The 13570-nt window shown below is 36.8% G+C and overlaps 1 protein-coding gene across 2 annotated transcripts in view; it reads left to right on the top strand.

Annotated features, from left to right (window-relative positions):
- Positions 1 to 13570, top strand: part of GALNT7 (polypeptide N-acetylgalactosaminyltransferase 7) — a 135776-nt gene that overhangs the window by 106083 nt on the left and 16123 nt on the right. Inside the window, exons 3-6 of one of the 2 annotated variants that reach the window (XM_023636293.2) lie at positions 3513 to 3679; positions 8257 to 8387; positions 8635 to 8714; positions 11028 to 11210. In XM_023636293.2, the coding sequence (XP_023492061.1) occupies positions 3513 to 3679; positions 8257 to 8387; positions 8635 to 8714; positions 11028 to 11210 (561 nt within the window). Of the gene's footprint in view, positions 1 to 3512; positions 3680 to 8256; positions 8388 to 8634; positions 8715 to 10704; positions 10888 to 11027; positions 11211 to 13570 lie in introns of both variants that reach the window. The other variant, XM_023636294.2, reaches the window with a different exon arrangement.

Raw genomic sequence — 13570 nt, 5'->3', positions numbered from 1 at the left:
TAAGGATGATCATTGTAACATTATTTGTGGAATCAACTGAAATGTTCATAAATAATAAGGAAATAGTTAAATAAATTATAGAACAGCAGCTATACTATGGAATGTTATGCAATAGTTAAAAAGCATTAGATAATAAAATAAAGCTATACATACCCACATGGAAGAAGCATCTATATATACTCATCTGAATCCATTTGTATATACATACAAACATTTGTGTGTCTCATGAGTATAAAAAAAATCTAAATAATATACAACCATTAACAGTGATTTCCCCTGGGAGGGGAGATTTGACATAATTGGGAAGAGTTAAGGGAGGGCACTTCATCTTTACTTTATAAACTTCTATATAGCTTGAATTTTGTACAAAAAAATTGTGTACTGCTTTTGTAATTTTTAAGACAAAGAAAATAGGAAAAATATCCACCAAGAGTTGTTACTGGTACACAATCTAGTTTACATCTTTGGAGTTATTTACAAACTGTAGATAGGTCAGAGGACATGGAAAAATTGGACCACATAATCTACTCCAGCTCGCTTGTCCCCTTGTCCCATGTAAGAATGCAAGGTAGCTTGTCCAGACCTTCAGACTGTCACCACATTGTGTTCCCCAGAACAAGGAAGGTGTCCCTCATGGACCATCTCTCTTATCTTCGCTCTACCCTCTTCCTCTCCTCCTTCAGTCCCTCTATGTTGTCAGTTCTTCCGTCTCCCACTCAAAGTGCTTATCTGGCTTGTTTCCACGAGTTGTCATCTTTTGCCTTAGAAAGCAGCAAGTCCCAAATCCCCTTCATGTCTTAGATATTGTCACCAATTCTGGTGTCTATTGTAAATCAAAATCGTCTTTCCTAAAGAGTTCTGCTGCTTTAAGCCCAGTGGTTAGTCTCAGAGGGAGAAAACTGTTGCCTGAGTCTCCATCCGGGTTCCACTGTGCTTTGGGGATTATTATCCTTAGACAGACCTGCTCAGGTTGCTTTCTCTCCAGAAACACTCAAAACGTGTTCTTTCAAGATCTGCATTGCTCCACTACTGTATTTTTTAACTTGTTATTGCAAAAGAGCATTTGGTCCCTCTCAACTTTGAGTTATTCTAGAAATCCCTCCTTGTTTAACTTGTTGCTGAAACTGTTGCCATGCCCCCACCATTCCTTCCCCATTCCTGGGTTTATCTCCTGGCTGCAAAGCACTAGGAAGAGAGAGAGGGAAGAGGGCTCCCATCACATGACAATACGGGTGCCTTGTATTAAATTGATATTCAGTGTCAATATCAATTCTTAGCCATTCATGGATAGGTATAGCTAGTATTTTTTTCTTTTATGTTTAACAAGATTTCTTGGGGCCGGCCCTGTGGCAGAGTGGTTAAGTTCTTGCACTCCGCTTTGGTAGCCCAGGGTTTCACTGGTTTGGATTCTGGGCGCGGACATGGCACCGCTCATCAGGCCATCCCACATGCACAGCTAGAAGGATCTACAACTAAAATATACAACTAGGTACTGGGGGGATTTGGGGAGAAAAAGCAAAACAAAAAAAAAAGATTGGCAACCGTTGTTAGCTCAGGTGCCAACTTTAAAAAAAAAGATTTCTTATAAACTCAAGATAGCCTAGGTTTATTTACTGACTTCATTACTTACTAGCTGTGTGATCTTAGGCAAATCATTCATCTCTAAGCCTCAGTCCCCTCATCTGTAAAATGGGGACATTAATAGTACTAACCTCATAGAGGTGTTGGGTGTGGTGTGGGTGTTGGTCAAAGTAAAGCACATAGAATTGTGCCTTGCTCATAATAAGTATATGCTGTTATTTGCTGTGGTACCGTGAATGCCCTTCTTTGTAACTTTTTCTCTTTAACTTATGTTTATTTTTCATGTTTTAATTATACCTTCCAAAGACATAAATCTTCGATCTGTTCATTTTTAAGTTCTCATGATATCTGAATCATATGCGCGCCATTCATTCTTGTGGTTTCATCTTTTTCTCCCTGCTCCCTCCCCGCTTCTTTGTCTCTACTTTTTTTTAATCATCCTTCTGGTCCCACTCATCAGGGCTCCAGGAGGCCTTCCTGACCACACATCTTGAGGCTGAGGTCCACCAGATATTTGCACCCTGTTTTCCCCACCGACACACTCATAGAAAGTACAGATATTTGCTCCGTGTCTCGCTTACCCTATAGGACCTTGGGCTTCATAAGGGCAGAGACCATATCTGTCTCCCTCAGTGCTCCAGCTCTAGTGCCCAGAACAGAGCATGGGCATAGTCGGTACCTAATACTCATTTAATAAGAAAATGAAGATAGAAGAAATAAGATGAAATGGGTGACCAGACTCAGTCTGCATTTCTACAAAAATAACCTCTAAGAACATAGACAATTTTGAAAGAAAAATAAACAGCAGGAGAAAAGGTTGTTTCCATCTATATTGGGCCAGGTCCTATTTTAGATAATGTAGATAATGGTTACTATTCTAAATGCTGGTATAGGTTATCAAGCTGATAATGTTAATTATTGTTTTTGTGGTTTTAAGTTTAATCTTGGGGAGAAACTTATTTACTACTTCATGAAAAGCTTTGGGATAAAAAAACTAAAACAAAACCTTTCCCTCCCACTTATTAAGGAGAAGGTAATAGGCTCTAAATGCTGGTTCTGAAAACTAGCTCCTGCAGAAAGATCATGGGTCTCAAATCGTTCTCATTAGTCTGTGTTGTTACTGTCTTGTTCTTCTCTCATACCACAGAAGAAAATGTGTGTGTGCGTACATATACATATGTGTATACACAGACATATAATTAGCATATATATATATAAGATATGTATCATGCTTCTGTGAATCTCACTGAACCATCCCTGGCTCTGTGAGTCTTCATCAGGCGCTGTTTTGAATTTCCTTCCAATTAGAACAAGGCTTCTAGCAACTTTCTTCCTGCTACAGTTATTTAAATAGTTTTGTATAAAATACCTAATGATCCTTCTTTAGCCAATCTAGTAATTCTAAACATTATTAGAGCTTTGTTTTTTCATTCAACAGTTGAATGCCTGCTATATGCCACAGTTCACCCTAATTTTTTTTCTTTTCTTAATGTTATAGCCTTGTTAGAACAGAAGAGCTTTCAAACAGTTACATAGTGGTTTGCTCACAGCAAATGAAAAAGATCCCTTGCACCAGAGGCTCAAGTTTTAAAAATGAAAATAAACTAAGTCATGAAAGAAAACCCTGATAGCTGTAAATAATATCTTAAGCATCCCCAACTGAGAAGCATAAATTCACAAATTAGTTCTCTTTATCACACAGTAAGTGCCACTTGGTTAGGAAGTGGCTTTGTCTGTGAGTAACTTCATCTCATAGCAGCTTCTCTCTTCTATCTTGTGTTTCTGTTAAAATATAAAAGGTTATATTTCATTTCATTGCCTTAGTTAAGTCAATAATATGTAATCCAGCCAGAAAGCATAATTATAGTATGTGTGGAACCAAGCAGTATAGATTACCTCTAAATAAATATGATGAAATTTTCCTTTTGCAGATGCAAGTATTGGCATTATGATGAAAACCTGCTCACTTCCAGCGTTGTCATCGTTTTCCATAATGAAGGATGGTCAACCCTCATGAGAACGGTCCACAGTGTAATTAAAAGGACGCCAAGGAAATATTTAGCAGAAATTGTGTTAATTGATGACTTCAGTAATAAAGGTAATAGTTATAGAATTGACATTTTATCTATAAAATAAGTTAATTATGTGTAATTGCAAAACTGATTTCAAAATCGTCTTTAAAAACTAATAATTAGCATCTGTTGATAGCATATATTATCAGCAAGTGGGCACTGTGCCAAGCATTATATATTAATTTTTTTGTTTAATCCTGACAGAAATCCTTGCGATGGATATTGCTATTATCTCCATTTTGCACTTGGGGCTCAGAGATGCTAAGTAACTTGTCAGCAATCAGAGGTAGTAATTAACAGCTAGATCCCAATCTACAGGCACATAAGTTTGTGTATTTAACCACTGTCTTATACTATACCAATTCTTCGGGCCTTGGGTTTTGCAAAATTTTAGTCATAGAGGTAATTTATTGAAAGACTGAGAGAATGCAATTGCCTTTATATTGTAATGCCACCTGAAACTCCATCCAGAGTTGTCAGACTGAAATCCATATACCTATTGAATAGCCTGTATTTTGCATTTGAATGAGAATGCAAATATTGAATTTGACCAGAAACCATGGACTACTTTTATTCATAATAGAAATTATCTACTAAAGCTTATTTTGTCCTATGTTTGATTTAGGATACTAAATAAAAGGAAATTGTTTTATTTTTATTCTTTTTAAGGAGCCAGATATTACAGCATTTAGGGAGGCATTGGTTAGTCTTGGTTCATTCTGGTGAGAGAGAGATTGAGCAGGGAATTTTCCAGATAAGCGGGTTTGTTAAGTTAACATTCTTTTCTTTCTTTTTTTCTTTCTTTTTTTTTAATTCTAGAAAAGGAATTAATTTTTTTTAATTGCAGTAACATTGGATTATAACATTATATAGCTTTCAGATGTACATCATAATATATTTCGAATTCTGTGTAGATTACATCATGTTCACCACCCGAACACTAATTATAGTCCATCCCCTCACAAGTGAGCTGAATCACCCCTTTTGCCCTCCCCCCTCCCCTCTGGAAACCACCAATCCATTCTCCGTTGCTATGTGTTTGTTTGTCGTTTTTATCTTCTACTTATGAGTGAGATCATACAGTATTTGACTTTCTCCCTCTGACTTATTTAACTCAGCATAATACCCTCAAGCTCCATCCATGTTGTCACAAATGGCCGGATTTCGTCATTTCTTATGGCTGAGTAGTAGTCCATCATGTATAAATACCAGATCTTCTTTATCCATTCGTCCCTTGATGGGCACCTAGGTTGCTTCCAAGTCTTGGCTATTGTGTATAATGCCGCAATGAACATAGGGGTGCAAGTATCTTTATGCCTTTGTGTTTTCAAGTTCTTTGGATAAATACCCAGCAGTGGGATAGCTGGATCATATGGTAGATCTATCCTTAATTTTCTGAGGATACTCCAAACTGCTTTCCAACATTTTTTTCTTTAAATAGATCCATTATTGTAAGCTGAATATATCTTCTTAATAACATAAATATCAAGATAGGTAATGCCACAGCTCAGACCTCACATAAGCATGCTGAATAAAAAAATGTAATTGTGCTGCTGAAACCCAGATCTGAGTATTTATTTATTCTTCTTTGCTTGTCACAAAACTGAATTAAAACCTTTGAAAAGTAACCAAGGAGCTCAGACTACTCAATAGCAACAGAATATTTGCTTTTTGGCCAGTAAGTTTTACAGAGAATTTTTGTGTACAAGTAGTGATGCAACTGAATATAATGTTTAGAAGTGAAGACAGAACATGGGTAGCATGAAAATACCATTCAGAATAGCTTTATAAAAGCTTCCTCCAAAACTTAATTTAGAACTCCTGCAGTCTGGATAAACCTCTGCTGTTTTTATGAGGACATAACCGGAATCTTGATCTTGTACACATGTCAGCATGGAGAAGAAGTAGAAATATGGCCTATTTCCTTTCCCCCTCATCTTTGTGCACTAATCACTTTTTTCAACTAATCATTTTTAACTACACTAGAGAACGTTTGGCTTTAAAATTTTTAGTCATCTCAAATGCCTTTAGCTTAAACATCTCTTGGTTGCAATTTTCTAGGACAGGAGTGTTTTCATTAAGAATACTATTCCTGTCTCAAAATAAATATTTGAAAATATGTTTTAACGTGATATTGTTGGTACAACAATATTTTAGATTTAGAAAAATCTAAATCTACAAAAAGAACTGAGAATTCCCACGGCTATAATTGTACTTGTTTTAAGAACCCCTATGTTATTAATACAAGTAAAAGCTTAGCATGTTCTATTAAAAAAAAAAGTGAAGACCCGCCAAAAGGTGTTTGCCATTCTAAAATCTTGCGTTCTTGCTTGGCCCAAGAAAGAGAGAACAAAATTTTGGACTTAAGTTTTCTGTCCACTTTGCTTTCATTGTTTTGTGATCAGTGCTTCTGTTGTCACAAATCTCTTATGTTCAGACTCTTGTAACACACTATAACAGCAGTCACTCACAGGGGCAGCTTTGCTGGCAGCCTTAGGAGAGACGTTTGTTGGGGCTATCCTTGAACAGAGGGCTTTGATTAATTTTCCCAATTTCAAGACACCTTAAAATCAGTCAGTCCCATCCTCAGTAAAAGTATATACTGTTTGGTAAATCTGACTTGAATGAAAATTTGGTTTGTTCTTTCCCCAATATATTCAGAAAGTAAAACTTTGAGTTATAATTTTCTTTTAAAGATGAAATACTTTACTAATATAAAACCTCACAGATGAGCTGGCTGCTCATAACACTTGGGTTTCTGGAAATTACAATGTCCTCTCTTAACAAGGTTCTGGAGCACACTTGGCTACAGGCGAGCATCAGCCCGCTGAGGCTCAGTGGGGTGAGGGAAAATGCAAGTCCCTACTCTCAGTGGCTTCTAACAGCAAAGGTTATACTATTCTCTCACTTATTATACATGTCCCTGAGGGTCAGGCTTAGCTGGCAGAGCAGCCTGATTGTGGACACTGCCTGCCTTGAGGCAAACGGGAAGAAGAGGTTTGGTAATGTATTAGTGAGCTCTTAACGCTTCTGCTCAAAAGTGCCCCACATCATTCCCCCCATCTGATTGGCCACAGCAAGCCACATGGCCCAGGCTGCCGTCAGTGGGTTGGATAATCACCCCCAAGGAGCTGGGTGAATATTTTGGACAGTAATACAGACTACCACAGTGCGAGATCCCAAAGAAGCAGAAGTCATCTGAGTCACCAACTTCATCTGAGTCACCAACTTCCCTTTTGGGAGCCTCTTAACTAAGACTCTAAATTTGAAGAACCAGCCATCAACTCATTGCTGGCTATAATGATTTATGTTAGATTTATTTAGATTGCATATCCAAAAGAGTACCTAATGAAATTCAGAAGGGGCTTTAAAAAACTTAGGACTGTATAGAGCTTAAAAAAAAAAAAAAAAAAAAAAAAAGGAAGGTAAGAGCTTTTTTAAGAAAAAGTTACATCGAAGGGAAAATTACCTAGATTTTCAGAGTGAAAAAATAGAATTCAGCATAAGAATTTTACTTATAATTTTCATTAAAACTGGTTGCCAAAATAGAAAAAGGAAAACTTTTTTATTCTCTATTTTGAATACCCATGTGTGGGTGTCTTGCTAATTATAAGCTCCCTAAAAGTAAAGTATTAAGTGTACAGTCTGATTTGCCCATTTAACCACCAGCTCATCACGAAATACAGCTATTTTTGTTTGTTTTTGTATTAATGGTCCAAAGTTTTAAACAATTTTAAAATAATATTTATGTCTCCAAGAAACATCTTTAAGGATCCGGGAGCTAGTTGTGGCTGTGATGTGCCAATTTCATAGGCTCACAGTGATGTAAACAAAAACTGTTCTCTTGCAACTGGGAAGCCAAGATGGAAACTTTGGCTGATGTATCTTGTTTTTGTAACACCAAATTTCCTCTACCAAATTGCAAATATATGTCTATTGTTTATTATATAAAATATTATATTTATTATATAAATATGTAAATATTTATAAATATATACATACATACGTATAGATATATGAACACTTGTTGATACTTAAAATAGAGAGAAAATGGGATCTTTTGATTGTTACTTGCTAACTTGATGGCAACTCTATTCATCACACCAAGACTCAAGCTTCGACATTGGTTGTAGTTGGAGAGAGATGGACCAGAACAAATGTTCACTATACTCTGTGTGAATTCCAGTGAAGTCATATAATGTTGTTTATAGGCAATATATCTTCAGAAATCTTGAACCATTGCTTCTGCCAAAATCAAACGAAATATTGTGCCTGAAAGCTTTTAGATATGATATTAACATGTGAATCTGTTTTAAGTTTTCTTGTCAATTGGCAATAGTTAGCATTTATTTAATGTTTAGAGGGATATTTGATAATTCTCAGGCTAACCACTTCTCTGTAGGCATATTAAGCTCAAAATTTAACTCAAATAATCACTTCACCTTGCTTCCCTAAAGATGAACCGTTCAACCTGGTGTGTGTAAAATTAGTGACTATCCAAAGTAGCTGTTGCCTATCCTTGTTTCTTGAGAAAAATAATAGTTTAATTGGTTTATATACATAAATGTAATTTATAATGTTGACTGAATTTTTTTATTCATAGAACACTTAAAGGAAAAATTAGATGACTATATTAAGCTGTGGAATGGCCTAGTGAAGGTATTTCGAAATGAGAGAAGAGAAGGTTTAATTCAAGCACGAAGTATTGGTGCCCAGAAGGCTAAACTTGGGCAGGTAAGAAACATTTGATATCTACAGTGTCAGCATTTTGGATTTGGTAACCAATAGATCATATGGATTTTTAAGTACCCTTCAATTTTTTTACTTTTTTAATTGAAATGAAAATGATGGCTTAAGCAGATAATTTATGTCAAAATTGACTCTGATGATAATTTATATTAGCATCTAATTTTCAATTGTGAGAGATATGTGATGTCCCATATATGAGGAGAGTTCTTTACCTTGCTTCTTTTTTTTAAAGGTTTTGATATACCTTGATGCTCATTGTGAGGTGGCAGTTAACTGGTATGCACCACTCATTGCTCCCATATCTAAGGACAGGTAACATTACCTTGCTTTTTTTCTTTCCTGGTTGAAAAGTAAACTTCATCCTAGAAGGACAAATGATATTCTCATTCTTCTGATTCCAGTTCCATTCAGTGTATCAAGTGCTATGTTTTAAGTCTTATTTTTCAGCTAGTTGTTTCCTTGGGTGGAGCTAGACTGATACTTTGGGCTGATTCAAATGTGGGCAGTTAGGCATTTGGGATAAGCCTAGGGTGGCTCCCTCCAGAATCATCTTGTGGTTGGGTTGTGGAAGAGACTTCCTCCAGCTCCAAAAGCTTTCTCTAACAGTAATATTAATTGCACCCTTTACACTGTAGTAACAGTTCTAAAGACTTGAAGGAGTATACTTTGAAATTATAGCTATTGGGTCTTTTTATGCCCTTTTTAATGATTACTTTAAATAGTAAGGATCGGCTGTTATTTGTGTCCGGGGTTTGGGTTCCCATAGAAACTTCAAAATTTAGAAATAATCCACTATTCTATGCAAATGTGATCATCACCATTAAATTTACAGAAATGTCTGAAATAATAGAAGGCAGCACCAGTTTCCTAGTTCCAAAAGCCTTTGCTGCTTTTGGTCCAGAATTCTCGGAATCTAGGAAAATAGACATGTCCCTGTGACGAAAGGCATGAGTCAAAGGAAGAACTTTGGAGGGTTTAATCAGTAGAGGATTTAATGTGAAGGCCTATCTAAACATTTTTCAAGTGCTGTCTCTCTTAATCCTCACAGCAGCCCTGCAAGGGAGATATTATTAGCTCCATTGTACTGAAGAGGATACTGAGGCTTAGAGAAATCAATTAAATCCAACAGCTAATAAACTATCAAACTGAGATCTCTCTGGGACACTTTATTCTGCACAATTTAGAAATCTGAGAGTCATGAGAAGTGAGGAAAGATAACGAACCTCACCTCTCCGGGTGAAGACTAGCAGTCCTCCAGGGCGATAAGGACATGGTTTCCCACAAGGCCCTGTGGTGGTCCCACATACCCCACAGTGACTCTCCACTGTCCCATGAGTGTCCACAGGCTGGAGGGAATAAAGCACCTTTCTCAACTCTACTGCTCCCATATCAAAATTCTAAGATTTTCCCCTTCTCCTTGGTTTCTAAACATCTAAAAAGCACCTTAACATGGTTATGAAAATGTAAATGTAACGTAAAATGTAATCTCCATTTTAGGAAATGCATTTTTAAATCCTTTCTGATAAGATGAGCATTGCAACAAGCAGGGTACCAAGTTATCTTTGTCGAGTTGACTCTATACCTAATTACTCATATGGTACTAGCATTTTTATAACCCGAATACATGGCATTTTTTTTTTTTGCTTCAAATTCTCAGGCCCCTGCTTAAGTTCTTCAGCAGGTTTTGAGGGATTTTTCTTCTCATTTTTTTAAAAGCAGGAATATAATACAGTATCTTTTTTTTTTTTTTTTTTTGCAATGAAAGCTGTTTTTTGTAATAAAAGAAATAGGAAAAGAAAAGCAAGTAAAAGTACAGAAACAGATTTTCATAATAACTGCTTCCAGAGAAACAGAGAGCAGCAAAGAATTGGGAGAACTGCTAAGAATGTAGCAGGTGTTGTCTTTCTACACACACACACACACAGACACGCTCATTGGTTTAATAAAAGGATGAGGAGGGAAAGTACTAGGCAGGAAAATCTCATAAATAATCCAGAATTACCAAGAGAAAGCTGCCCATCGGCCCAGAGCGAGAATGAGAACACATGATTAAGTTCAAAGACGTGCTTCTTTGTCCCTGACACGTGTCAGTCAGCTGAGGAAGAATCTCCTCTGTCCTCCCCTTATCGAAACAGCCTCCTTGACTTGCAAGGACATTCATTTACTTCGATTTCCCATTAGATATTAAAGTCCCCTACTGCAAAAAAAAAAAATTAACAATAAAAAGATAATATAGTTAGGCATTCTAAACTAGTCAGTTTTGGGTTCTTAAATGCTTTTCCATTTTCTGTAAATATTTCAGAACTACATGTACTGTACCTCTAATAGATTACATAGATGGGAATGATTATTCCATTGAACCACAGCAAGGTGGGGATGAAGATGGTTTTGCCAGAGGGGCCTGGGACTGGAGTTTACTATGGAAACGTATTCCTCTAAGCCACAAGGAAAAGGCCAAAAGAAAACATAGAACTGAACCTTATCGGTAAAGATTACTACTTTATTTTCTCATGTGGAATGTTTATCTAAGTACTTTTTTTTTCCTTCCCCATGTCCTCGTATAAATATGTGGGTCCATACATATGCTTCCATTTCATCTGTGCTGCCATCATCAACACAATACAGAACCATTTGCACTGTGCCGATTATAGATGTCATAAATGGCAAAACATATGAAATTATCCCCCAAGGGGGTGGTGACGAAGATGGGTATGCCCGAGGAGCATGGGATTGGAGTATGCTCTGGAAACGGGTGCCTCTGACCCCTCGAGAGAAGAGAATGAGAAAGACAAAAACTGAACCATATCGGTAATCACTAAATCACTTACATGTTTTTCTTTTCTCCAGTTGCTGCTAACCTATTAACCTCTTGCCAAGCTAAAAAGTTTGTTATTAAAACTGTAACTGCTGCCTCACATTCTGAGAGGGTTTCTTCCCTTGCACTATTCGAGATCTGAATTCACTTTTGCTTCTTTGTAATTGCTTTCTCCCTAAATGCAAGCTCTCTTTTTTTGGTGGGAGGGAGGGATGTTATATGGCATTAGTTCCAAACACGAATGAAGAAAAGAAAATCTTTGCCATCCTTTCCTAGTAAACTAGACATCAAATTTTATTCTTTTGACGGTAATGTCATTCTGTAAATTTAAAACACATAAATTCCATTACAATCCAAGTTTTATATCCACTTTGATGCCTTGGGTGTAGTGTTAGCAATGAAAGGCATTAGCGAGAGATTCTTTTGTTTTTTTCTTTCTTTTTTATATGCTAACTCTTAAATACTAATTTTGTACCCGTTAAATCTGATGCATAAAAATACGTGACTGTGGAAAATGTTACATAGTAGAAGATTTTATTAGTTCATTCTCAGAAGAGCACTTGGTTAAAAGGAAACTTTGTTCCAAAATCAGCTTTCGTCCCTTCTGTGGTTCTTGAAATAGAACAATTTATGTTCCTCTATTCTTCTGGTCTTTTATAAGTGGAACATTATACTATATTTCAAAAGAGGGACCCCAAATGAAATGTTTGCTCAAATGTTAGTGTAGGCTTCTAAATGTGTCTCATTTTATTTTTCTGATCTTATGGTTCTGCTTTTGGTCTCTCTCTCCCTGTTACACTACTGATAATGTTAGAACTCTGTTTTGGGAAGGTGTTTCCAATGTCATGGAAATGCCGGTGGGATTTGGGCATATCATGATATCAAGATACTGAAATGGCAAACATAAGGAAATTATAAAACCTTAAGCTTTATTTGACAGTTTCCAAATTTCTCTTTGAAGTTTTTTTTCAAAATAGTCTAGGAAACTACTGCTTACCCACTTAACCTAACAAATAATTCTGAGAGAAAAAAAATAGGGGATGATGATTACATTTATATTTCTGCCAATTCCATGGGCTAGTAAAGAAACTTTTAGAAGTGAGCTAGAAAAAGTTAAGGGAGGTTTTTGTGTTAAGATCTATTTTCAAACGTATACTGAGCTAAGTGGGAATATATTTAAAGATCAAAAAGGCAAAGTTATAATAGAGTAATTTTAAATGATAGCTAAATAAATGAGACATGAAAATACAACCAAAAATGTAATAGGGCTGTTTAGTGAGTTAGGCAGCATACTTTAAGAAGAAAAGGCAACAGAGAATGACTTTCCCCTGATGTGATTTTCCTTTAACACTGAGAATATTACTTGATTCATTATTTATCCACTCAACAAATATTTAATGAGTGCTTACTGTGTGCCAGGCACTATTTTCTGGAGATAAATTTTAAAAAATATGTTCCCTCATGGTACTTAAAATATAGTGGGTGAGACAGAAACTAAATGGATAACTACATAGATAACTCTGGAACAGCAACTGCGATGAGTGGTATGAAGAAAAATAAAAGGCTACATGGAGCTTATGAAAGGAGAACCTAGTCCAGCCTGGAGGATCCAGAACCGCCTCCCTGACAAAGTGTCCTTGAGGCTGAGACCTGAAGAATGAGGAGTCAACCCTGTGGAGGAGGAGGAACATTTCAGGAGACCAAACAGAACAAGTGAAGGCCCTGAGACAGAAGGCAGTTTGACATGTTGATGGCACGAGCAGAGCAGTGAAGAATGCAGGACGAGGGAGCCAGCTGAACCTCCAGAGTGGAGAGAGGCTGGCATCATGCAGGCCCACATTGACTCTGCTCTGCTTGCTGTGGATCAGGCTTGGAAGGTGGCAGAATAGAAAAAAGGACAAGTTAGGGGGTTACTGCAACAGTCCAAGCAGTGGTAGGTTGGTCTAGGGTGGTGGCAGTGAAGTTGGAAAGAAGTAGACAGATTCAAGATGTATTTTCAAGGTGGAATCAATAGGAATTAGTGATGGATTGAATATCAGGTGTAATGCTAAAGGAGGTCCTCTAGTAGAGGAATCTACTTAAAAGTCATGATGCATTAATAATTAATTGTTTGGGGGTAGGAGACAAAGAACAGGATGAAAATTATTCCCCTGTCACTTCTCCTAATGATGGAAATGGCTTGTCTCCAAAAAGCTACCAAATTTTTTTCTCTTGTCCCTAAAAAGTCCCAATTCAAGATCCCATTCAAGAAGCCCCACAGATCACCCTTTTGCATTCCTACCTCCCGACACAGTAAATAGCTATGTCTAATTCTTCTGTGTCGTCTCTGTGCTACATTTGCAAACTCTGAATG

Source organism: Equus caballus, chromosome 2 (assembly GCF_041296265.1).
Source record: "Equus caballus isolate H_3958 breed thoroughbred chromosome 2, TB-T2T, whole genome shotgun sequence".
NCBI lineage: Eukaryota > Metazoa > Chordata > Mammalia > Perissodactyla > Equidae > Equus > Equus caballus.
The sequence above is the reverse complement of the archived record's forward strand: the minus strand, read 5'-3'. Positions and strand labels throughout refer to the sequence as shown.